The sequence below is a fragment of the Phaethon aethereus genome (genome assembly GCF_964289735.1).
Source record: "Phaethon aethereus genome assembly, chromosome: 1".
Taxonomy (NCBI): Eukaryota; Metazoa; Chordata; class Aves; order Phaethontiformes; family Phaethontidae; genus Phaethon; species Phaethon aethereus.
Window position 1 is genome coordinate 206,874,887 of NC_138575.1, and position 25,957 is coordinate 206,900,843.

General features: G+C 37.3%; 1 protein-coding gene across 1 annotated transcript in view; it reads right to left on the minus strand.

Annotated features, from left to right (window-relative positions):
• DYNC2H1 (dynein cytoplasmic 2 heavy chain 1) overlaps positions 1 to 25,957 on the minus strand; it is a gene marked incomplete at both ends in the record, with an annotated part of 192,488 nt that overhangs the window by 150,429 nt on the left and 16,102 nt on the right. The window contains 23 exons of the mRNA XM_082012188.1: positions 483 to 612; positions 1,004 to 1,211; positions 1,547 to 1,811; positions 2,469 to 2,668; positions 7,665 to 7,780; positions 8,574 to 8,797; positions 8,956 to 9,138; positions 9,371 to 9,553; positions 10,053 to 10,255; positions 12,162 to 12,312; positions 15,267 to 15,386; positions 15,476 to 15,588; positions 15,754 to 15,871; positions 15,964 to 16,096; positions 16,824 to 17,206; positions 17,389 to 17,559; positions 17,952 to 18,066; positions 18,158 to 18,313; positions 19,226 to 19,431; positions 20,195 to 20,344; positions 23,104 to 23,231; positions 24,495 to 24,610; positions 25,819 to 25,946. Of these exons, the coding sequence (XP_081868314.1) occupies positions 483 to 612; positions 1,004 to 1,211; positions 1,547 to 1,811; positions 2,469 to 2,668; positions 7,665 to 7,780; positions 8,574 to 8,797; positions 8,956 to 9,138; positions 9,371 to 9,553; positions 10,053 to 10,255; positions 12,162 to 12,312; positions 15,267 to 15,386; positions 15,476 to 15,588; positions 15,754 to 15,871; positions 15,964 to 16,096; positions 16,824 to 17,206; positions 17,389 to 17,559; positions 17,952 to 18,066; positions 18,158 to 18,313; positions 19,226 to 19,431; positions 20,195 to 20,344; positions 23,104 to 23,231; positions 24,495 to 24,610; positions 25,819 to 25,946 (3,900 nt within the window). The remainder of the gene's footprint in view (positions 1 to 482; positions 613 to 1,003; positions 1,212 to 1,546; positions 1,812 to 2,468; positions 2,669 to 7,664; positions 7,781 to 8,573; positions 8,798 to 8,955; positions 9,139 to 9,370; positions 9,554 to 10,052; positions 10,256 to 12,161; positions 12,313 to 15,266; positions 15,387 to 15,475; positions 15,589 to 15,753; positions 15,872 to 15,963; positions 16,097 to 16,823; positions 17,207 to 17,388; positions 17,560 to 17,951; positions 18,067 to 18,157; positions 18,314 to 19,225; positions 19,432 to 20,194; positions 20,345 to 23,103; positions 23,232 to 24,494; positions 24,611 to 25,818; positions 25,947 to 25,957) is intronic.

A 25,957-nucleotide genomic window follows, 5' to 3' on the forward strand; every position in this document is an offset into this window, starting at 1 on the left:
CTGCTGGGCAGCTCTCCAGCCACTCTTCCACAAGCCTGTAGCGTTGCATGGGGTTGTTGGCTTTTTCTTTACCTATTAAACTGTCTTTATCTCAACCCTGAGTTTCCTCACTTTTACTCTTCTGATTCTCTCCATTATCCCACCGGGAGGAGTGAGCGAGCGGCTGCATGGTGCTTGGGTTGCCAGCTGGGGTTAAACGATGGCACACATAAAGACAGATACTAAGTTTCACAGAAATACATGCATTTCATTAGTTAAAATTGTATTAAATGTTTCAAAACTTGAAGTACAGCAATCAGTGTTTGGAAACTGATTAGAATAGTTCCAGTATTAGTCTTGTTATGAAAATACCTATCAAAAAAGCACCGAGATTCTTTACTTAAAATTTAAAAATTAATATGAATGATCTCTTCAGTGTTAAACTAAAAAAATGCATCTTCCTTAACAGAAGCTGAAATTTGATTAATTATTCATTTACTAACCTTCTTCACAACCCAGTTTAAAGCCTTTTCAAAATAGTCCCCAATCCAATTTTCAAGATTGTATCTGCATTCTTCAGGCTGACTTCTTAGCCAAGACTTTATTAGAGAATTAAGATCTGTATCTTCATCACTAAGTCAAACCAAAACAAAACAAGATTCAAACAAATACAAGGCATCTACATCTTCACATAGACAGATTCAAAGGAACAACAAAATTCCAGGAAAGCTTTAGGGAAATACTTTAACAAGAATTTCTAATTAATATTTGGGGTCTCTAATGGTCACTCACAAAAAAAAAAAAAAATTCCACCATGTCTCTTTCACAAAGTTTGAGATATATTAGCCAAAAGATTATAACATGACAGCACAGAAGGGACATGCAACCTAAAGCAAACTCCCCCAGTGATTTGTTTCATAAGTGTAAGCAAGTAATTAAGTTGCTCCATCCACTTTAGGCTGTCTTTCAAGAAAAGTAAGTATATTTGGTTACTTTAGAAGTATGTAATGTTCCTGTGACTTACCTCAGAAAGATCATTCCCATTCGAGATATTGTAGCAGGAGAGGCACAGCTAAGGTCATGAGTTTCAAATATAAAGTTGACATTAGAGCCAAATTGAATTCTTTCTCCACTGGGCATAGTCAACAACCTGTTGTCATCCAAAACGGAATTCAAAGATTCAATCCATTCAGGATCAATATCACCATCACAAATTATCCATGAAGTAACATCTATTTCCAGACAGAAAAATAAAATATCAAACCCAAGAAAAACACTTAAAGAATATTGCCCCTTGCTATTTTGACACTATTTAATGCTCTTTCTTCATTGTAACTTAAATATAAGATCTGTGAAGATATTCCTTACATGCTTTACCTTCTGCAGTCTATTTTTGCTTTCTTATCACAAAATTTGGAAAGTATCTATACGTGTTCTTGACTATGTCACCAAAAGTTTTTCTTATTTTATGCCATCCACAAATAATAACACAATATAAAAATGTAACTGAAAATAAACAATTTCAGTAATTTAAGCTTAATGATGTGTAACTCCCTTACAAACATACCTCGGGGCTCTCGTACTACTTGTCGAGCACTATTTGTAAGCACGCCATCAGACCATTCTCTGGTATCCATGTCAATGTGGCCTAGCAATTGATGTCGAGGCATAGCTTTGGGATTCATAGTATACTGTTTCACTACTTTGCCAGTTTTACTAAGTGCTGTCTTTAACATCCGCCAAAGTGTTGATTTCCCTCCACCACTTGGACCTACAATAACTACACCCATTCTTTGACGTAGTTGTTCGTATAATTCCAAAGCTTTCTTGATCTAGGTAATAAAAGAGATAATGGCTATATGAAGTTGTAAAGCTAAATCAATCATATTCTTTTTTAATGTTTTTCCAATCTAATTTGCATGCACTTTGTTTCTACAATTTTATGTTTGAAACAATAGGTATTTGCAGATGTAATTAAAATTATGATACTAAAGAATACCAAGAACCTTATTTTTCATGTTAGAAGCATTTCACTAAATTACAAATATAAAAATATCAGCCCTCTTTGGGCATATTTTTGCTGAGAAATTAATGAACCTTTAGTCACAAAACTTCATCCAGCCCTACAATTAATAAATATAAATGAGACACAGAACTTCTTGATAAAACCAAATATTCACATATTTAATTATTTCACTGTCCAAAACGTTCATTGGCATTTGTACCTGGCTTGAATAAAACTGTGTCAAATGTTCACATCTTGATTTTCCTTGCACTATTTTTATGTCAGTTACACAACTGATCTACCATGCTTCAAACACACACATCTACTTTTTTTATATACATGTAATTAGAATCTATTAGTTATTCTCACTTTTTTATAAAAGATTTCTTTCAAAAGTAAACAGAAATGAGTCAAATGAATGTAATATTAATCAGTTCTAATTCAGAATAACTCGTATTGTTTTGTTGCTGTAGTTGATGTTTACCTGGGTGCTTATAATTTCCAAGTTTGCTTCTTCAAAGACTTGTCGTAAAGCTGTAGTTAACTCAGCATACTCTACATCTTTAAAGTCAATGCCAGGAAATACATCTTTAACCAGTGCATCAAAACGTGCGCAGTCTGCAAATGTAAGCTTTGACATGGTATTAAGCCGCAGAGCTTGAACAACCATGTGACTTTCATTAACTGGAAATAAAAGCAAGTAAGACAGATCAGTTTAAGCTGTTTGTTATATCTTTTTTTCCCTTGGAATAGATCGGCACTTGAGCCCATACTGCCAAGATGCTGAAGGTGGAATCACAGCGCAAACTACATTCCAGTTCATGTACCACTCTACAGTTAGAGGACTGTCTTATTGGAAGTATCATATATGCTTAACAAATGCATTCTCTACAGATAGAAGATGGTTATGATGCTGGACAGATAATACATAACAGTCTAAAGATTAAAGTGGGACTAAGGGCAGCAATGCACAATAGCTTACTTGCTCAAGCACTCATGAAAGAAATTAAGGACCTGGATTCTAGACCTTACTCTGCCAGAGGCAGTTTGAAGTCACATCTCCCAAGTGCATCCTAATTAACTATGAATATTCCAGAAGTAAACACTCTCCACAACTCCTCCTGAATCTGAAGTATCGTGCAAATGTAAGTGTTCTGGGACCAGAATGAAAACAGGTCCAAGAAAGCTTTAGTCTGCCAGAAAAATAGGTACTCAAGATGGGAAAGGCACACAGCTGTGACCCCTGGGTTTTTGGTTTTTTTAATCAAATTACTTTCTCATGTACAACATGTACATTTTCAGAGAACAGGGCTAGGAACTAGAGGTGAAAATCATCCTGTGTTTCTGCACTCCTTCTGAATGCATGATTGCCCCAAACCAGAATGCACTATAGCACAAATACAACAAAAGGGACAGAAAGTGTCCATTCCCTAACCTTGCTGTTCCATGAGCCTTTTTCCCAAATGTTCCAGAGGTTAAGGATTAGTATACCCTTCTAGAATTTGGAAAAAGTTTAAGGTTTTTCATCCTGAACAATGTCTTACATGCAAATGTTTCTAGAGGCAAATTTTACAAATACAAGATAAATGGTTAAGAGGAAAACCAATAACATTAAGGAACTTGATTTAGAAAGGTTGAACTGCTTTACTACAGGAAGTAATACAAAATCTAAGCAGCATTTCAAAACATGGCCAACATTTTGACATGCCACAGGATTTTGACTCAACAATACAAGCAAACATTAAGAAATGGGAAACAGCATTTGTTGGAAATATCTTAAGCTTCTCAAGTTTAGAGAAAAAAAGACAAAAAAAAACCCAACCAAAGAAAAACCCCTGGGTTTAAATCGTAAGCTAAATCCATCCATCTTGCCTTTCACAGGGTTCTTGAAAATTCTATTTTAAACCAGAGCAAACAAATTTCAGAAATTTCACATATCTAAACATGAAGCTCAAAAGTTATAGCAAGGAACAGTGATAGGAATGTGCCTTAAAACACACTGCTGGTAATGTTTCTTTGGCAGCTCCAAACTAAAAACAATTATGAATTATTTAAAGTTGTCAACTATTTGTTATGCCAAGATTTGTAAACCAAGGCTATCTCTCAAAACTTTCAGATATCATAGAATCATAGAATAGTTTGTGTTAGAAGGGACCTTTTAAGGTCATCTTCAACTAGACCAGGTTGCTCAGAGCCGCATACAACCTGACCTGGAATGGCTCCAGCAATGGGGCATCTACTGCCTTTCTGGTAGGTGAGAGTGGCACACTATCCACATTGCAAAAAATTTCTTCCTTATATCTTGTCTAAATCTACCCTCTTGTAGTTTAAAACCATTACCCCTTGTCCCATCGCAATGGGCCCTGCTGAAAATTCTGTCCCCATCTTTCTTATCAGCTCCCTTTAAGTACCGGAAGGCTTCAATAAGGTCTTCCCAGAGCCTTCTCTTTTTCAGGCTGAACAACCCCAACTCTCAGCCTGTCCTCATAGCAGTGGTGTGTTCCATCCCGCTGATCATTTTGGTGGCCCTCCTCTGGACCCGCTCCAACAGGTCCATGTCTTTCCTGTGCTGAGGGCCCCAAAGCTAGACACAGTACTCCAGCTGGGGTATCACAAGAGCAAAGCAAAGGGGCAGAATCACCTCCCTCGACCCGCTGGACGCACTTCATTTGATGTAGCCCAGGATGCGGTTGGCCTTCTAGGCTACAATTGTACATTGCCAGCTCGTGCCCAGCTTTTCATGAACCAGCATCCCCCAAGTCCTTCTCAGCAGGCTGCTCTCGATACCTTCATCATCCAGCCTGCACTGATACCAGGGGTTGCCCCCACCTATGTGCAGGACCCTGCCCTTGGCCTTGCTGAACTTCATGAGGTTCACATGGGCCCATTCCTCAAGATCGTTCACATCCCTCTGGATGGCATCCCATCCCTCAGGCATGTCAACTGTACCACTCAGCTTGGTGTCATCTGCAAACTTGCTGAGGGTGCACTCAATCCCATTGTCTATGTCATTGATGAAGATACTAAAAAAGTACTGGTCCCAAGACAGACGCCTGCAGGATTCCACTCATCACCAGTCTCCATCTGGATGTCGAGCCATTGACCACTACCCTCTATGGATGCCACCATCCAACCAATTCCTCACCCACCCAACAGTCTACCTATCAAATCCATATCTCTCCAATTTAGAGAGAAGGATGTTGTGGGGGACCATGTCAAAGGCCTTACACAAGTCCAGACAGACGACATCCGTAGCTCTTCCCTTCTCCACTGGTGTGGTCACTCCATCCTAGAAGGCCACTATGTTGGTCAGGCAGGACTTCTCCTTGGTGAAGCCATGCTGGCTGTCTTGAATCACCTCCCTGTCCTCCATGTGCCTTAGCATAGCTTCTAGGAGGTTCTTTTCCATGATCTTCCCAGGCACAGAGGTGAGGCTGATGGGTTGGTAGTTCCCAGGGTCATCCTTTCAATCCTTTTTAAAACTGGGTGCCATGTTTCCCTTTTTCCAGTCTCCAGCGACTTCACCTGACTGCCAGGACTTTTCAACTATCATGGAGAGTGGCTTGGCAGCTACATCATCCAGTTCCCTCAGGACTCTGGGATGCATCTCATCAGGTCCCATAGACTTGTGTATGTTGACATTCCTCAGGTGGTCTTGAACCCAATCTTCTCTTACAGTGGGAGGGGTTTTGCTCCTACAGTCCCCATCTTGCAGTCCATCTGTTCAAGAGGTGTGGGAAGAGGCACTGCCAGTGAAGACTGAGGCAAAGAAGTCATTGAGTACCTCAGCCTTTTCCTCATCTGTTTTTGCCAGTCTTGCTCATCAAGGGGGGTATGCTTTCTTTGATCTTCCTTTTCTGGTTGACATACCTGTAGAAGCTCTTCTTATTATTCTTTGCATTCCTTGCCAAGTTCAGCTCCAGCCATGCTTTCACCTTCCTGACCTCATCCCTACACAATCGGGCAGCGTCCCTGTACTCATCCCAGGATACCTGTCCCTGCTTCCACTGCCTGTGCATTTCCTTCTTGCCCTTTAATTTGACCAGCAGGTCTCCACTCAGCCGTGCTGGTCTCTTGCCTTCCTTTCCCGATCTCTTACACCTGGGGATCGAGAGCTCTTGCACTCTGTGGAAAGCCTCCTGAAAGATCTGCCAGCTCTGTTCTGCTCCCATGTCCCCAGGGGCAGTTTCCCAAGGGGTCCTATGACTAACTCCCTGAAGAGGTGGAATTTTGCTTTCCCAAAATTCAAGGTCCTGACTGTACTCTTTGCTTGCCCCATATCCCTCACGACTGTGAAGTCCACTAGTGCATGATCACTGCAGACCAGGCTGCCTCCAATCTTGACATCACTAATTCGCTCACTTGTGTTGTGACCAACAGGTCAAGTATGGCATCCCCTCTGGTAGGGCTATTACCTGGCATAGGAAGTTATCCTTCATGCACTCCAGGAGTCTCCTGGATTGCCTACAGCTCCTCATGCTACTTTTCCAGCAGATTTTGCGGTGAAGTCCCCCAGCAGGATGAAAGCCTGTGAGTGCGATGCCTCCTGTACCTGCAGTGAGAGGGCTTCATCAACAGGCTCCCCTTGGTCAGGTGGCCTGTAGTAGACACCAACCACAAGGTTCCCTTTGTTGCCGTAGTCCCCAGTTCTTACCCATAATCTTTTGACCTGTTCGTGGTTATTCCTCAGAGACAGCTCTTCACATTCTATCCATTCCTTGATATAGAGGGCTATGCCTCAGCCCTTCCTTCCTCGTCTGTCCCTTCTGATCAGCCATCGATAGCCACGCTCCGGTTGTGGGACTCATCTCACCAAGTTTCATTACAGGCGACCACGTCACAACTTTCTAGCAGCATGGTGGCTTCCAGCTTCTCCTGTTTGTTGCTCACGCTGCATGCACTGGTGTAGAGGCACTTCAGCTGGGCTGTCGGGTATGTCACCATCTTAAAGGAACACCCCTTCATTCCTCTGAAGTCTTTCTCTGGTGCAACAGGTTGAGGGGCCTTGCTAGAAACCCATCCTTCTAACCTTGGTGTGTCATTCCACAGCTTGTCATGGGTAGGCCTGATATTATCACTCACCTCCTTCGATATATGCTGTTCAAGCAAACAAGAAGCAGTAGTTGTATCCTAAAGATGCGAGATGCTCATCCATCCCACAGCCTTCGTTCCCACTCATTTAACATCTAAACAGTAACAATCATTTAAAAAAATCTTAAAAAAATAAGTGACCCACTTTAGTCCAACACATTTCTGTCATTTCTACCTGTCCTTATATTTGTCCCTGTCTACCAACATGAATCTAATGCCATCTCACAATTTTAGCAATCCTCAAATAGAATAAATATGGTCTGATGACTGATGAATAATGACAGCATCAGAGGGTGAACTTTCCTGTCCTAAGCCAAGTGAAAACAAGAGTCTTTGAGGATTAATCTGGGATGATTTTGAGTAAAGTCATGTATCTATGTTTTTATCATATAAAAGCTCAATATAGTATATGACAATAGTCTTTTGTGATCTTCTAATGAAGGAAGACTTTCACAGATATTTTTTTGTTTTCTAAACTGCCTCCAGATCAAAGCCATGGCTTCTCAAAACTCCAGTAAACAGAAGGGTATAGTGAATGATATCTGTACAATAACCTAAATCATCAAAATTTTGGCACGGTCAACCTTACTTTCTTGCTTTGCTTCACTTTTCTTCAGCTGATGAAGAAGACTGCCACACCCTCTCAAAACAGTCTTCAGTGCTCGTAAACCCCAATCATAGTGCTGCTGTGGTGTCAGAAGCTCCCTAAATTTAAAAACAGCAATACTGTAGTAAGCTTTAGGTGACAGCACCTGAAATTTTTGTTTGGTGAATGAATATGCTCATAATATGGTAAGAGTAACTGATGAGTACTCATAGCACCACCTGTAATATATATCAGAGATACAAGCAATGACACTGAAATTTTCAGAGGAAGTATATTCAATAGTTAATGAATTTATTATTGTCTCTAACAGCATTAATTAAAACCTCTGAACTTTGTTCTCTCTAATATGCATACTTATAAGCAAATAGTAATTTGGTTGCATTTCAACAACTTTAAGAGTCTAAATTCAACACAATGCCTGTGAGCATTCATATGCTTACATCCATATTTAGTAAGCATTATAGGGGAGCAGTACTTTGCCACCTTGAGATTATAATTGCATTCCAGAAATTTTCACACTTGAACCTCCCAACATGTTGCAACATTTGTATTTTATAAGTTAAATTAGTATCTACAGAGATTTGCATGGTGTACTATTCAGATATAAGAGCTATATTGAATGTAAAATTCTAGATGAGACTAAACCTGCGGTTTTATGTCTAGTTTTGTTTCTGACACATAGCTTTCTGCAATATCCAAGTCATAAAATATTACAGAAAATTAACAGAAATTATACGTAGATTGTATCCCTACAGTCATGCTTTGGCACAGACTAGATGGAGAAGAAACAAGATAGCAGTGACATAGCCACAAAGTTCAATGCTAAAATAAAAGCAGGAGGGAAAAGAATTGGAAAGGTAACATGACTAAGGTAAAAAAAAAAAAGCTTACCTTGCTAGATTAAAAATAGCCACTAATTTTCTACCAAGTATTTTAGCATCCTTAAAGCCTTCTGAATACAAAATCACTTCTGCAATAAGTTCGTTGTCTGGATGAGTCATAGCAACTGGCCTGAAAAGTTGTTTGAGGTTATCAGGCAGTTTTTGTCTTCCTCCATAACCTTTTCCAGCAGGATTCAGAGTGATAAAAATTCCAGAATTATGATCCATTTCAACCTAGCATCAGAAGTGTATTGTTACAGTATATTGTCATATGAAACAGTATTGAGAAATGTTGGATGGACTATGTTTAGTTACAGTAGTCAGTTTTTAAGTTTGACCCAGTTGTTTATAGACTGTTTGTATAAGAAGAAAATAAGGAAGTTTTTCTGTACCTTTTTGCCAAGCATCTCACATACAGGACTATGTTTCTTCAATGCATGTTGAATTGTCTGAATCTGCATGGATACTGCAGACAATACAGCTTCCTCAAGTCTATTGAATTCATCAAAACAGCCCCAGGCACCACACTTCACTAAGCCCACAAATATGCGCCCCATCGACTTCACATCAATGCCCTTAAAATTAAAAAGAACACTATCAAAATTCAAATACGAAAGTAATGAAAGACTGTCTTCCCATCTATTAAAAAATACATAATTGGAAATATACACAATGGAATGTCTAATGGAAACTGTCAAGTTATCAAAAATATTTCTAGAATATAATATTGCTTTATGAAGTATAGGCATAGAAAGATTCTATGAGTCTATGACATCTATCTCCTAAATTATACAGAACCATATTCACCTCATCACAGTTAAAGACTAATACTTGTCTTCCAAGAAGTCCACCCAAGGCCTTTACTGATTCTGTCTTTCCAGTTCCAGCTGGACCATAGGGATTTCCTCCAAGGCCCATCTTCATAGCCTGAGTAAGAGTTAGGTAACACTTATCTGTCAAAGGTGTATAAACAAGTTTAGGGGAATTACCCTGCAGAAACAAAACAAATTATATTGGTTTGTAGACAGAAATTATTTACGATGTAATTTCATTAATTTCATTCTTAAGTCATTAATGTGAAAATATAACAGAACAGCCGAGACTACTGTCTCATTAAGTATATGAATTTGTTTCCAGTTATGAAGTTTTCCTGATTTTATATCAAATGTTAAAGCATTATGCACATTTTTTTAGAATTATAGAAAAGGAGTCAACACAGATGAAACTGCACTCTAATATATAAAAGTAGCAAGCATATTAGAAAATATTTATATGATAATGTAGCTGCTTTCCATAAAACATTACCCCATCAATATCAAGAATGAAAATTATTACTCTATCTTTTAGTATTTTTTGATGAAACAGCATGCTAAGGACACAATAAAGTTAAAAAAAATGGCAACAGTGGGAGGCAACCAGCAGCATGTGTGAAATGAGAAAGTGTTTGACACATATAAAAGCCACCCAGTAAAAATTAAAAACACCACACCTGGTATTCATAAGTATATTGGAGTTCAGCATCTACCATCTGAACGTAACATTTTTGGTCTTTCATATAAAATCTCAGCTGTTTCTTCCAAGCCCAATCTTCAATGTTGTGAACCTGAGCTTGATTCAGCTGCTTCACCACATCAATGTTATGAATGATATCAAGAATCAGAGCTTTAAGCTTGAGCTCAAGGATTCCCGATTCTGCAAATAACCACAAAAAAACCCACACATCACAACAGTGTAGTAAGGAAGGTACATTACACATTCTCTGTATCATTTGTTTATTGTGCTGCTTTCTATTATCAGCAGATTTTATTCAGGTCTCGTTTCAATTATATATAGAAATATTATTTATTACCTAAAGCAAGTAGCATAAAATGAGATCCTGACAGAGAATGTGAATCATCATGTAACTTCAGTCATTTGGAAGTGATTTTGTCTGCCTCTGTGCTCAGAGAGACAGAGCCTTTTCTGGCTCTGTCTCTCTGAGACAATTTATTCCAGGAGTGTTTACAGCTTTGTCCACTTCAATAATCAGTGTGGCACAATCTGTTAATTGATCTGCTGAGGATCTGAAAACCATACCACACACACTCTGGAGACTTTACTCAGACTACTTAGGGTGATGTGGAATGAATGTTCTTTAGCCATCTGGGTGCATTAAAGATGCGAGAACATATTGTTTAATTTAGTTTCATAGAATCATAGAACAGTTTGGGTTTGGAAGGGACCTTTAAGGGTCATCTAGTCCAACCCCCCAGCAATGAGCAGGGACATCTTCAACTAAAGCAGGTTGCTCAGAGGCCCATCCAACCTGACCTTGAACGTTTCCAGTGATGGGGCATCTACCACCTCTCTGTGCAACCTGTACCAGAGTTTCATCACCTCACTGTAAAAAATGTCTTCCTTAGATCTAGTCTGAATCTACCCTCTTTCAGTTCAGAACGATTACCCCTTGTCCTATTACAACAAGCCCTGCTAAAATGTTTGTCCCCATTTTTCTTATATGCCCCCTTTAAGACATGTCAGATGGAAACTACTTTTGTCATTTGAAAGAAATCCAGTTTGTGTACTCCTGTACCATTCCGTGGTGGGAATTACACCAAAGTAAGTGGGGATAATCAGGCAACTCCCTTCAAAATCATACCTATTACCCAAAATAAAAACTTACTGTAGAAGTATTAGACATTAGATGGAATGAACACTCTTCTATAACTGATGACATTTCTCCAATGGCTATTGAAAGAGCACAGAACGGGTGCTTAGATAAAGAAGGACACTTACAGACTGCTGAAGGTAGGTGACACGAAACCTATTCCTAATTAATATACCAGACATTAACGATTCACAAATTCCAAACTAGAATTTAAGACAGTAAGCAGCTATACAAATGAGGGAGACTGTCAACTACATATGATATTGACTATTTATATATATACCCTTTTTATAAATAGGGTAAGAGCCATCTAACCTAACCTACAGTATAGAATTTTATATCTGAGGTAGTCATTCAAAGCCCCGCTTACAGTCAAAAGAGAGAAATAAGCACTCAAACGCATAATTATTCTAACCCATTTGGACTATGTAAGATTCAGTGCAGTCATGTCTTGAGAATAACTACTTTATTGGTTTTGCTACAGAAGTATTCAAGAATTATTAGTTCAGATGCAGATGTATACATTATGACAGAGAAAGAGATTCACCTATACAGTTGTTCAGAATATATTGGCATGACATAATGTACATCAACTGCTCTTTGGCCAGTTTCTGTGAAATCTAACACTAGAGCGCAGTTCAGTAGGTGAGGACAAATTATCAGTAAATATATAAACCAAAACATATATAAAGTTATTAAAAATTAAAGAGGTTTGCAAATAAATAAATGCTCCAAGATAATTTTAAATCTAAATAGAAATGCATTGTTCACTCTGAAATATTTAATACACTAATCTTGGCAGTAATAGGTGGGTAACTTTACGTAACTCAACTTTATGAACTCAAATCGAGACAGGTTTATATAATGTTCCGTTTAAATAATCAGAATGTTAAAAACTATATAACTACATAGTAATTATAAATAATAATATATTAACTATCTTTTTTATACCTGTACTCCCAGTATCTTCTATACTAGTATCAATGCTAGTATAATGTTCCAGTTTAGCCATGAGTTCCAATTCTAATTGTTGCAGATTATGGTCTTTGATAGCACCTTCAACATCTTCAGTGAACTGAATTTGTTCTGCCAAGGAAAGAATCTTTGGAAGAGAAAGTTCAAATTACATTTTATAAATACAGAAGATACAAATAAAAATAGGTTTTCAATTCATTTGTAATTGCTTATTATGTCTGATATTTAAATTATTTTACTGTATCAATTTTTTTAAAAAAACAGACATTTGCTATGTTCTTAAGAACAAATATAGCCATCTTAAAACCTGACATAATTTAGCAAAAACCTGCAATGTAATCTAATACAGCAAGTCCCTTTGCTGTTCTACAACACGTGGTAGCAATATTTTTAAAGTATCTTTTCCCATTAAATGGTATGTCAGATCAAAACTACCATATTGCAGGCATGCTGAGCACATATTCAACAGGCTGAGGAGCACCTGCCAGGTCCTGCACTTGGGTTACAACAACCCCACGCAACGCTACAGGCTTGGGGAGCAATGGTTGGAAAGCTGCCCAGCAGAAATGGACTTGGGGGTGCTGGCTGACAGCCAGCTGAACATGAGCCAACAGTGTGCTCAAGTGGCCAAGAAGGCAAACAGCACTCTGGCCTGTATCAGAAATAGTGTGGCCAGCAGGAGTTGATAAGTGATCGTGCCCCTGTACTCGGCACTGGTGAGGCCGCACCTCGAATATTGTGTTCAGTTTTGGGCCCCTCACTACAAGAAGGACGTTGAGGTGCTGGAGCGTGTCCAGAGAAGGGCAACAAAGCTGGTGAGGGGTCTGGAAAACAAGTCTTATGAGGAGCAGCTGAGGGAACTGGGGTTGTTTAGTCTGGAGAAGAGGAGGCTGAGGGGAGACCTTATCGCTCTCTGCAACTACCTGAAAGGGAGTTGTGGCAAGGTGGGGGTTGGTCTCTTGTCTCAACTAACTCATGACAGAACGAGAGGAAATGGCCTCAAGTTGCACCAGGGGCGGTTTAGATTAGATACCAGGAAAAATTTCTTTACTGAGAGAGTAGTCAAACATTGGCATAGGCTGCCCAAGGAGGTGGTGGAGTCACCATCACTGGAAGTGTTCAAAAAACGTGTGGACGAGGCACTTCGGGACATGGTTTAGTGGGCATGGTGGTGTTGGGTTGATGGTTGGACTTGATGATCTTAAAGGTCTTTTCCAACCTTAATGATTCTGTGATCTGCTAATACAGTATTTTGTGCTCCGGTTTCTACACTCTACTTATGTTCTCATTACTTTACATTCACTGGAAAAGCACTGTCTGAGCTATGAATGTTCAGTCAGACTTGGAATTGGAAAGATCTGTAACAAAAAATTCCACTAATTATGCCAATCTGAAGATTTATAACAGTGACTACATTCTGGGGGACTGAAAGAGTAACCAGCAGTCCTGTGAGGGAGTGACAGACAGGATCATTGAGCAAAGGGCATGGGTGATGTGACAGGAAGGGATCGCAAAAAACAACAAAATGGGGCTTAAGCAGGGTCACCTCCAGCACTTGCATGTCAATAGGGAAGTGCCCACAAGACACCATTATGGAGAAATCCCCCAAACCCTCTCCAGAAACTCAGCATGATGGGGTGCTTCTCTAAAATGCCCATACACTAATGCGTGCAGTATGAGGAATAAACACAATGAATTAGAGATATGTGTGCAGCTGCAGAGCTATTATCTTGTTGGGATCATGGAGATGTGGTGGGGTGCCTTGCATGACTGGAGTGTTGCAAGGGAGGGATACATGCTCACTTAGGAAGGGCAGGAAGGGAAGACAAGGAGGGCGAGTTGCCCTTTACGTTAGAGAACAGCTGGAGTGCATAAAGCTCTGTCTGCAGATGGATAAGGAGCCAGCTGAGACCTTATGGGTTAGGATTAAAGAGAGGACAGGTCAAGGTGACATTATAGTGGGTGTCTAACAGGACACCTGATTAGGAAGAACAAGTGGATCAGACCTTCTACAGACAGATAGGAGCAGCCTCACATTCCTAGGCCATAGTCCTCATAGGGGACTTCCACCACCCCAATACCTACTGGAGGGCCACCAGAGCAGGACATAAGCAATCCAAGGAGGTTCCTGGAGTCCATGGATGACAACTTCCTCTTTCAAGTGATAGGGGATCCAATGAGGGCAGGACCTTTACTAGACGCAATCCAGTGAAGGACCACAAAGATGATAAAGGGACTGAAGTATTTCTGCTATGAGGAAAGGCTGGGAGAGCTGGGATTGTTCAGCCTGGAGAAGAGAAGGCTAAGGGAGGATTTTACCCATTTCTATAAACACCTGAAAGGACCGTGCAGAGCAGATGGAGCGAGGCTCTTTTCAGAGGTGCCCACTGACTGGACACTGTGCAATGGGCACAAACTGAAACACAGCAGGCTCTCTCTGAATGTTAGGAAATACTTCTTTTACTGTGAGAGTGACTGAACACTAGACAGATTGCCCAGGCAGATGGTGGAGTTTCCATTCCTGGAGACCTTCAGAAGTTGTGTGGACATGGTCCTGTGCAAACTGGCTATAGGTAGCCCTACTTGGGCAGGGAGGGTTGGACCATATGACCTCTAGAGGACCCTTCCCACAACCATTCTGTGATTATATGTGATACTCTCTGCTACTGGTCAAAATTGCATAAAACAATTTCATGTTCATGACTATTTTTGCTGCTACAGCTAAGCTTTAGAAACTCTATTTTAATCAGATTCAAAAAGGGCTTCTCTATGTTACTTCTTAGCAGCCCTGCATGTAACATTCGCTATCAACCAAGATCAAGATTTACATCAAATTTAACACATAGACGGATGTTAGATCAGGCACCATGTAAAAGACTTGAGTATTTCAAATGTTTACAAAAGAATTATAAGAACACATATTTTTAGGAATTTTTTTATACTTACTATAAATTAATAAAATGGATTTGTTTGGGGTTATTTTCTTCCAAATCTATATTTATACTTCCTTATGAGACTTCAAAAAATAACTTTCATGGTAAATCTAAGACTACACAGTGGCATTATTGGATTAGCTACTACCTGGGAAGGAAAGAGCGATGGATCAATTGAACCTTGTGATTTTTTTCCAGCATCAACACAGTCAATTAACATTTTTTTCAGGGTCTCCTTCATCTCCAAAGCCAAATTGTTTAGCCACACCTGACAAAGAGATGAAAAGACCTCAAAAGTTACAGTACAAAATAATGTCTCAAAGACGCTTGAACTATACTTGGACGTGATTTTCTTACCTCCACATCACTTGACAGAAGAACTTTATTTCTAAGTGGCACAGTTTCTCCTTCTACAGACTTCATAGCAACTATATATTTACATCCTTCATCAAAGCTCACACTATTAATGCCTATTAATCAGAAAACAGCAATGAAGTTATATATTGTTAAAGACAAACATTAATTCTTTATGTCTAGTAACAGAAAGAGAGAAAAAAATTCTGCAACAGGTATCTAGCTTATAAGAAACTCATTTCTAAATAAGAACATTTCACAAATGAAGATTAATGCATTACCAGCAAAAAGTTTCTTAAGATGAGACTGGATAACCAGAGGATTCGTGGACTGTCCTAAAATTTCTAATAAGTCATCATCTCCAATGAAATAGAATCTTGGAAATGCTGAGCGCTTTTCCTATATAAAAACAAAATAAATCAGTTTTTGTTGACTTAAATTCAAACGTATTGATTTTCTTTATAGAAAACTACACCAATGTCCAGCTGTACCTCCAAAAACTCATTCAAAGATCTCTGGCATCTCTGAAGCTGGTCAAGTATGGTAGTTAACGTATTTCTTATTCCTGTCTGGGCATTCAGTGATGTTATCCTATTGTCGCTCTTGATATCTAACATAATGGATCTTGACAGGAAAAAAAATGAATAATTCATAAAACCACCATTACAATTTTAAACTAAATATCATATACAGGTAGTTAGGTAAATAAAAATTAAAGCACTGGTAAGTCATATAAATATCTGATATGTAACTTACAGCTTTCAGTATTAATGATGAACATTTCAGAATTTACATCAATGTCTCTCCAATGTAATATAATAACTGTTTCTTGCCAAAATTTTGCTACCCAAAACCAAGAAAATACAATTCTTGACTTTTACTTCCTTCTAAGAAGTCATTTTAACCCAAATCAAGACAGATAATGGTAAATATCTTTCTACATTTCTAAAATCTCCTCCCTTTTTATATCTTTGACTTGTCTGGAACAAATAAACCATCTGTTTCTCCCGAAAGTCCATCTGGGTACTTCTGTAGTGAACAAAGTGCTTATCTTCAACAAGAAATAATTCTTGAAAATACAATTATATCACCTCTGCTTCTGTTGACAAGATTGATCTTGTGTTTGCCTGCTTTCTTCATGATCTTTGACATTTCATGTGATTCCCTTCTTCACATGTACCCCATTAAATGAAACCTACATTACCAACTTTATTCAGATCTATGTTACTGCCACACATCTATATCTACTGAATTCCTGTTGCTGGCCTTCATCTCTATATGTATTCCAAATGTTCTAGTCTACACATGTCAAAGATACTACAAAAAATAAGACATATTCCATTACACTAACCTAAAGTCTTCATCAACTCTGTTAAAACGAGCCTGTTCTTTGGGCAGAGCTCCACGACCGAATATTGGTTCCAAATAGACCCATTTCCTTTGAATTTGGTTTAAATTCTGCAGATACTCATCCAAGTCAGCCAGCTTTTTTTCCCACATGGACACTTTATCTTCAAAACCTTTGTAATATGGAGAGTCCTTGAGGGACTGCAGAAGACAGCGATGATCTCCAACTTGGTTGACTATGTCCTTCCAGTCTTTAATAAGCCTGATAGTCTTGCCTTGGCTATCTTCATAATCTGTTAGTGTAAAGACAGCTCCAACTCCCCAGAGTTCAAGCTCACGTAATGCTTCTCTGATTGTGACTTCACCTTGGGCCCGACAATTCAAATCCTATTTAAAAAGCATAAATACATTTAATTTGAAACTATAGAGCTTGCAATAAATTTTCCATTGAAAAATAGAATGTAAATTCTATTCCTATTGTAATGAAAATATAAATATGCACACAGAACAGGGTAAACTACATAAAATAAACCATAAAATATAGTACCTTTATTTGAAATTATTCATACCTTAAGTTCCATTGCTTTTTCTATAATGGCATCTGTCACCTTTAGCAGATCTCCAAATAACAAACCCTCAAGTGTAGTGCCTCGGGGAAGACCCAGAAGACGAAAGAGATCCAGCCAATGGTCTGGAGAAAGATGTTCCCCTCTTACATATTTTAGGAGTGGAATTATCATCTATAGGAAAAATGTGTATGTGAATCCATCCAGTCTTTATGAAAATTGTAACTGTTTGATTAGAGAGTGACACGCTATACAAATAAAACAAAAATTTACGTTCTTAAAGTACTTTTTTTTAAATTTCTGGATTTAATGTTTAGGAGTACAACTATGAGGAAAACTCATTGCTAAATGTATCTCTGTGTAAACTGTTATGACCCTCCTGTTCACTGTAAGGAACTAAAAGGTTCTCAAAAGTAAGTGAAATGTTCAAAACAGTATGAGAAGATATTTTGTTAAATTGTAACTGATTTTATTATCAGAACTGAACAATGAGCTACAGAATGAAGTATATTACCCAGTATATACCAAAACTTTTTTTATATCCTTTTTTGTAATTAGCATCTTACTTTGTATTTGTCCACTTCTTTTTGCAATTTTACTGTCATTACAGTATGTTCTTCCATCTTCCTCATTTTGTCATGCCAGCTAAACAAAAATTCTTCAAATAGGTATGTTTTACTCCTGCATGAAAATCAAATATAGAAAGGTTATAGCAACACAGTACTACAACCACACATATATGTCCATGAAAACTGAAGTAACAAAATCATACCTAAATGTAATCCAGTCTTCTTTGGCTTTTTCCTGAAAACCTTGATAAAAATCTTCATACAATGCCCAAACTTCTGCAGAACTCTTAATATCTTGACATACAACTTTTGACAATGAGAAGTCAGGCTCTTCCATTTTAAAATGATGGCATTCTTCGCTGGATAAAAAGATCATTGTATTACACATTACATTATTCCATTATACATTTATGGTTTAAGAGATGGTATCATATGGAAATAATTATACTTTTTTAAGAAAAGCCATTGGCTTCATTGAAGAACATTGCTGACAACTATAATTTCCTTATAATCACCTTCTTGAATAAAAATAATAAAAGAATATGAGGAATAACTCTTCTACAGAGCAATCTTCTCCCATATGCACAATTATTTTCCATAAACTTTCATTTCTTTCTCATTTATGAGAAAACTGAATTACTTTGACCCCAAAAACAAGAGCTTGAAAGAAAACTATTTTTAATTGATTGCTTCTTCCTGTTAGGTAGAAAGAATATGCTAATTTTATTTACTATCATATTAAGGGCCAAGCTAAGAATTTGAAAAGAAAACTTAGTCCACTCAAGATTTGTAATAATGAGTTTACTGAAAGTAGGCACCTGGAGCAAAATCCTTTCCTTTTGTACAACAGTCTATCAGATAGGACACTTACTCAAGAAATGGGAGAGATGCACTCTTGCCCACTTAAGTTACAAGAGGATGGAAGTAATAACGCCCCCTTCTTGGACCAATGTCCCAAACCTTCTCTTAGTGAGATTTCAGAAGTCAGAATAAAGCCTTTAGTCTACAGACTCCCTCATGTGAAAGACTAAAAGACTTCTTGAATTCTTCATTCCAAAAATCTTCTGAAAAATTTAGCTTGAGAAATTCATGTTATGTAAAATTAACAAAAAGGACCCAGAAAAACTAATGAAAAACATGTAATACAAATAAAATAAAATTCCTTATATTATCCGTTGTGATAAAAGTTAATTAACAATTTCTGAGATACTATTGCTGCAAAAGATCCATACATTAATGAATGAGGTATACAGGGAAATAAACATACATACATGAGCTTTTCTTTCACGGTTTCAAGTTCATTAAATTCTATTTTTTTTTCCTTTATGATCTGAGCACTTTTCTCAAGCACATCCTGATCACCTGTTTCAATGACATCATCACGTGGCTTTAGCTGATCCCAGCGAGCTTTAAACTTTTCCAGGTCTTGAAGATATATGTTAATACGTGAAATCACATTTCCTTTCATCATTTCAATCTGTAAAACAAGAGTTAAAATTAAATTCCTTCAATGGTTTATAACTACAACTATGATCAAAATCAAAGTATCAAAATCAAAACTTGATAACCACAACTTGATCAAAACCAAACTCAAAAAACTTCTTGTAGAATACCCTAAGGAAATAGTTCATCCTTATTCTTCTGTTTTTTATGAAAAAGGGGGCACTAATTTTTTTTTTTTTTATGCTGGTATTTGAGACCTATTTATTCAGCCTATGCTACCTATTTAGCTTGCATCTTAGAGCGCATAGACAAGTTGCTATATTTGTATGGCATATTGATATCTTCAGCAGAACTTCAAATGAGTTCAGCAATTTGCCTATGAACTGGAATTACAGGACTGCACGTAGTTTAGTTGTGTGAAAAGTTATGTAAAAAGATTATAACAAGCACCAGTACTAAAAGCATTATAAAGTAATAAAAATGCTATCTTTTAACTGTTACCCTGTTTCCCTCAGGTAAGCATTGCATTCATTAAGCCATCTCTGTCACCAGAAAGTTGAGACAGAAGTACAACAATGTAACATTCATTTCAGCATCAGCTCAACAGAAGTTTCACCTCATTATTGTTTAAATAGTTTTCTTCCTTTGAAGCCTCTCCCTGAACTCTCACCAGCAACATTGGTGTTAACACTGAACTGAGAACATTTATGGATTTAATCTAAGAAAAAAATATTTCTCCAGGATTATTCAAAATAACTTCAACATTTGTAGGTAAAATATTAATCTTTCATTGTTACCTGTTCTGTAATCATAAGCTGGTGGCTTTCCATCATTAATTCAAATTTATCCCATGTAGCTCTTAGGTTACTGATAGTGTCCAAACCTGCACCGGCCACAGTTCGCAAAAGTTTGTTTTTATCTTCAGCTTCTTGAAACAGGAGAAAAATCTAAATTCAAACAGATTAAAAATATGTGTGTATGTAAAACTTCAGCAAATCCTGTTTATCCAAAACTATAAGCAAATACATAAGAATCATCAACTGTGTATGCACAGATTGTATGCTTATATATAGCTGCTTTTTTAATACTGTTCATACAATAACATTAAAACACTCAAAAAAATAGTATCTGAGGTATTTAGAGAAATTCTAAATCTTGATCCTGACACGGGATATACAGAAGTGAATATTTACTATGAAACAGATAAGTGCCTCTTTATATATTGCAGAAATCCACTCAATCAGATTCAAGAACAGCAGCAGAGCAACAGAACTCAGTAAATATGTATGTATGTGTGCCGGCTTTGGCTGGGATGGAGTTAATTTTCTGAAATTGAAATAAACACATACATGTTTACTGAATAAACACATACATGTCCTGTTACATGATTTCCTTTAAAAATTAAGAGATGACCACATGCACTAATGCTAAGGAGCAATACTGTTTTGTAAATTATACAGAATTAATTCTCTTCAACATCCAACAATTCTCCCAGAGGTGCTACAAAATGTAAATATTTGTACCCAGCCTAACACAGTCCTTACTAAGTTAGCAGCCAAACAGTTAACTGTATCCAAGATAAAGATTAAGCTAAAATTCGATGTCTGTACATGGGCTTGTTAAGTAGGCATCTAAAACACCGTTATCCCCAAAGAAGAACACTGAAACCGAGGTCTACCGAGGTCTTGATCATTTAATGACAGACGTTTCCAGAATTACTTGAGATCCCCTACTCTATCCCATTTGCCTTACATCTACTGCCCCAAAAGTTATGGGTCTCCCATACATCCTATCATATCTGCCAGCCTTGTATGGACCTCTCAGATATGCCAGGACTTCCCCAAAACATTACACACCTATGTATGAACAACTGCATTGAGCTCTTAATGGAGCTAAAAAATTAATTCAGGAGGATCAGCCACAAGGTGTCTAGGATCAGTGGATCACTCTAGGCTACAGCTGACTACATTCACTAGGGACTTGATTCAGTTTCTCACAAATACATGTCTAGGGCCATTAGAGATGCTCTAGGGCACTGGCCTGGCCTCCACTTGCAACTACAGAAACACAGAGGCCTCCCAGAACTCCTCTGTTATATCTGCCCGTCTTGTGTGGATGTTGGATATGCACCTCAGTAACTCTAGAACTGCACCTGTGGGTAACTGAACCAGATTTCTGCTGAGTGTACTAACAGCACACACCCCACAGGCACCTGTATATACACACCTAAACTCAGATGCATTCATTTAGAACTGAATCCTTTTCTGGATAAATATTATCTGGTTGGGAAGAGTTAATATGGCTTTTGTAGAATTCGACAATTTTGTAGAACCAGAGTTCTTTAAAGGCATCAGTAAGGGTATGGATAAAGGAAATGAAAATTACATATTCCAGTTGGGTTTCCAAAGAGCTTTTAACACAAACCTTCACCAAAGGCATTTAAGGAAACCTGGTAACCTTGACATAAGAACAAAGGTCCTTGCAGAGATAATTAATTGGGTAAAAGACAGAAAACAGAGACAGGAGGAAATGGCTAGTTCCTGCAACAGAAAAAGGTCACCCATGGAGTTCTGTACACTCCTGTGCTGGATTGCTCAAGGTCTTTATAAAAGAGTTGGAAAAGGAGACTAACCTGTGCGATGATAAAGTTTACTGATGATACTATGTTATTCCAGGTATTAAAATAGTACACCTGTGAAGAACTGCAGAACTAACTTAGAAGAAATAGTGACTGATGATACTGGTAACAAGTGAAATTCAAGTAGATAACCATGAAGTGACATATATATGAAAAATTAAATTTCACATGTACAAGTTGAGTTCTGAGCTAGTGACTGCAGTTCAGGACTGATATCTTGGGGTTATGAGAGACAGTTTTACCAAAATTGCAGCTTAACCTGAGCAGTAGGAAGTAAATCAAGTGTGAGGAGTCACAAGGATCAAAAAGAGAATAAAAAAGATAATATTGCTATTTCATCATATAAATCCATGGTTTGGTCATATCTTAAAAATTGTACAATATCCTGTTGGTCCATAGAAAAAGATAATGGCAAAACTAGAAAAGACTTACCAAAGGGCAACAAGGATGATCAAAGTTATGAGTGGGCTTATGTATACAAAAAGATTAGGTAAGCTAAAACTCTTTAATCTAGAAAAGAGATGGCTGATACAGGACACAACAAAGAAGAAAATAATCGTATGTCATGAAAAGGAAAAATAGGGACTGATTGGTCTGCATCTCTTCCAATGTAAGACTTAAACGGTATGAAGTTAACAGATAGCATGTGAAAAAAAAATAAAAGGAGGGGTCGTTCATGTAATGGGTAATCGATCTACACTTTACCAGAGGATATTTTGGATGTCAAACGTGTATTTGCTTTCAAGAGGACATGAGGTAAGATTGTGGAAGAGAAATCCACTGAGTGTTACTATATGCTCAGGAACCACACAAAACTAAAAAGGTTCTGGTTGGAGGCTAGAAGTGTGGGAAAGCATCAAATATGCTACACCGATTTTGTATTTTCCCCTAGGTAGCCACTTTATTCTACTGATGGAGACAAAATACTGTGCTACATGGACCACTGCCCTCATCCTATATGGCCACTGCATGTTCTGAACTAGTTATATGAAATATAAGTTTCCACACTAGAAAGCAATTACATTTTTTGATAGCTGTTGTTCTGGATATGATAAAATAGTATCTTACCCCTTCTTTTCGTTCGTGTAGGTTTAAATATTTTAAATTATCTTCTGCTATTTCCTCTACAGTCTGGGGCCTAATCACCAATGTTTCCATGGCATCAGTGAGAAATGAAGAAACATCACACAGTTGAGCTATATAAATGTGGAAAACAAAGTTATCATGGAGAAAATATTTGTAGTAATAAATATCCAAGTCAGACAAATGTACTGTGATACAAGATTGTCATAACATATGATAATGTATGCAAAGCATATGCTTAAAAAATTGCAGACCCCAATCTTATATGCTGCTTCAGCAGAAAATGCACGTTTGTGTTTACACATAGCTTTTTAAATGTAATCCACTGTGTAGGATTTAGTGTTCAGTGTATGATTTAGACCCTAAGCATCAAGAGTCCCTTCTGAGAATTAAATATAAATACATGAGGCATTTATTCATACACTTTCAAAATCTGTATAGGTCTTTTTTTGGGTAAATGGAGAAAATGTTAAATATGCTTTTGGGGTTTGGGGGTTTTGTTTGTTTGTTTGTTTTAAAGAAACTAAATAACTAAAGCCACCTTGTTTTAAATATTGAAAAGATTCCCAAACAAAAGCCTGATTAAGCTATAACGCTGTATTTCCCTACCAAGGTAGATCTTTCTGGTACTGAGAAAGGAGCTCTACAATTCCAAAGAATAATAAGTCTTCCAGAAAACAATTAATCTTTCAGACTATGGAAATAATTCACTTTCTGCACAACCCCTGTTCTGTGTTTCCTGGGCTGATTGTTACATTTAAAGCACAAAGCACTGGTATTTCTCATCATCTACACCTTATTCCATTTTGTCTACCTCTTCCAGATACAGACAGACCATCCAAAAATAGGGAAATATTTTGAACATTTAGACACTCTGCATTTTGACAATCTAAGTGACAAGTAACTCTATGGAATAAGTCTAGATTATTTAAAGACTCTTCATGAAGCATTTCAATTTGTGAAAGAAAAATTTACTAAACTTTTTAATGACATTTCATGATGTCTCCATTAATTACTGTCAAATGCCTAAGAAATTTTCCTCCCTCAAACATCAAATACATTTTCTTCCCCGAAACAACAAAGAAATTTTCCTTCAGGCAAAAGAAACAAGAAAAATAATGTTCATATGTATCCTTTTACTTCCAGAACAGCTGTGGCCAAAACAAGCGAATGGGAAAGATGCATATGGACATCAGGGGGGTCTTAAGTTAGGCCTGTGGTGAAAAATTAGTAACAGTTTACCTTCTCTGCACTGTGATTTCTGCAGCTTACTGTGCCCAAGAGTGATATATTTCTTAAAAACAGTATTTACATTAACACAAATGTCCACAAGTGCAACAAAACCAAAAAAAATACTATTCGTTAAAGTTATTTACCTTGAATAGATTTTCTCAAAGAAATAACAAGAACGTCATACAACTTCTGGATGAAATCATCAATTACAGTTTTCACAGGGTTGCAATTAACAGTTAAACAATCTATCCTGATGGTGCTTCAAGACAAAAGATTAAAAAATAGCAAACGTTCAGTAGTATACTTACATGTCAACATCTTTAAGATCTATGCATGTCTATAGTTCACCCTAATAAGAAAAAATTTCCCTCATAATTCTACAAATAGAAGTCATAGCTTACAAGGAAAATTACTCATAGTATTGAAATATTTATAACCATTATGCATATATATACAGTTTTATGGGGATTAAGGTCTATCCTCCAAATAGAAAATTTCTTGACTTTATATAACCAATGTCACTAAATTCAAAAGGACTATTTCTGTACTCAAAAGTATTTTAATTATTTGTACAGTCATGTCTTTAAGTCTCTAATTTCCATGAGAATTTACTAACTCAGACTTCAGTAGTCCTAAGAACATAAGAAAAGCCATACTGACTCATTTCAAGGCCCCATATCTAACATCTCGCAGTGACGATAAGTAGATGCCTAAAGAACACTAAGAAAAAGGGCTACCTTATTTGACACCTTCCTGAGTATCCTCCCTCAACACCAATTATTTTCAACTTATGGCACTTAAATAGCCACATGTGGTTTCTGGCTATGACATGTCAGCCAATTTCTCTTCTATTCACGTCTGTCCTTGAACTCATGAAAATCTTTACCACTCAGAATATCACTTAGCCAACAAATTCTACCAGTTTATTTGCCTGCATGAAATGTCACCTCTTTTTCCTTGTTCTGAACATGATTCCCACCGGTTTCTTTTGAGAAGTCTAAGCAATGCAACCCACTAGATTCCATGTGGATATATGTAAGAATAAAAGCCTACACTAGCATATCTTAAACTACAAGCTATAAGAGGTAATCAAGTGTTTCAGTACAGGCATTATTTCATGTATAAACATTTACTAAGTCTGTTCCTAACTGCCACATATACAGGACTTAGCCAAAAGAATTGTTAAAATATCACCATGTTTTGTAGTATTTCAGAATCAGCCCTGAATTTTGAGGGAGTTTCCCCATCATATGAAAGGGAGACACTAAAAGAGAAGGCTATGCATATAAAAGGGAGTAAGTGTCTAAAAATAAAAATGAAAAACAATTTAAAATTACATCAATATTTTAAAAACACCTGAAATTCTATCTACATCTCCACATAAAAAGAGTATTTCTATTTTACTATTGCCTTTAAAGTATCTGCTAGAATATATTATTCAAACAAAAGAATAGAGTTACACTATACCTTGGAAGACGTTCTGCTTCTTTCCCTCTCACTTTTAATGCTTTGAAGTTTTTTTCCCAGTCCTGTTTGCTAGAAAGATGTGTCTTCACCAGAGTTTCCATATCTACTTGGCCAATTACGATCCATTCCTTTTCAACAT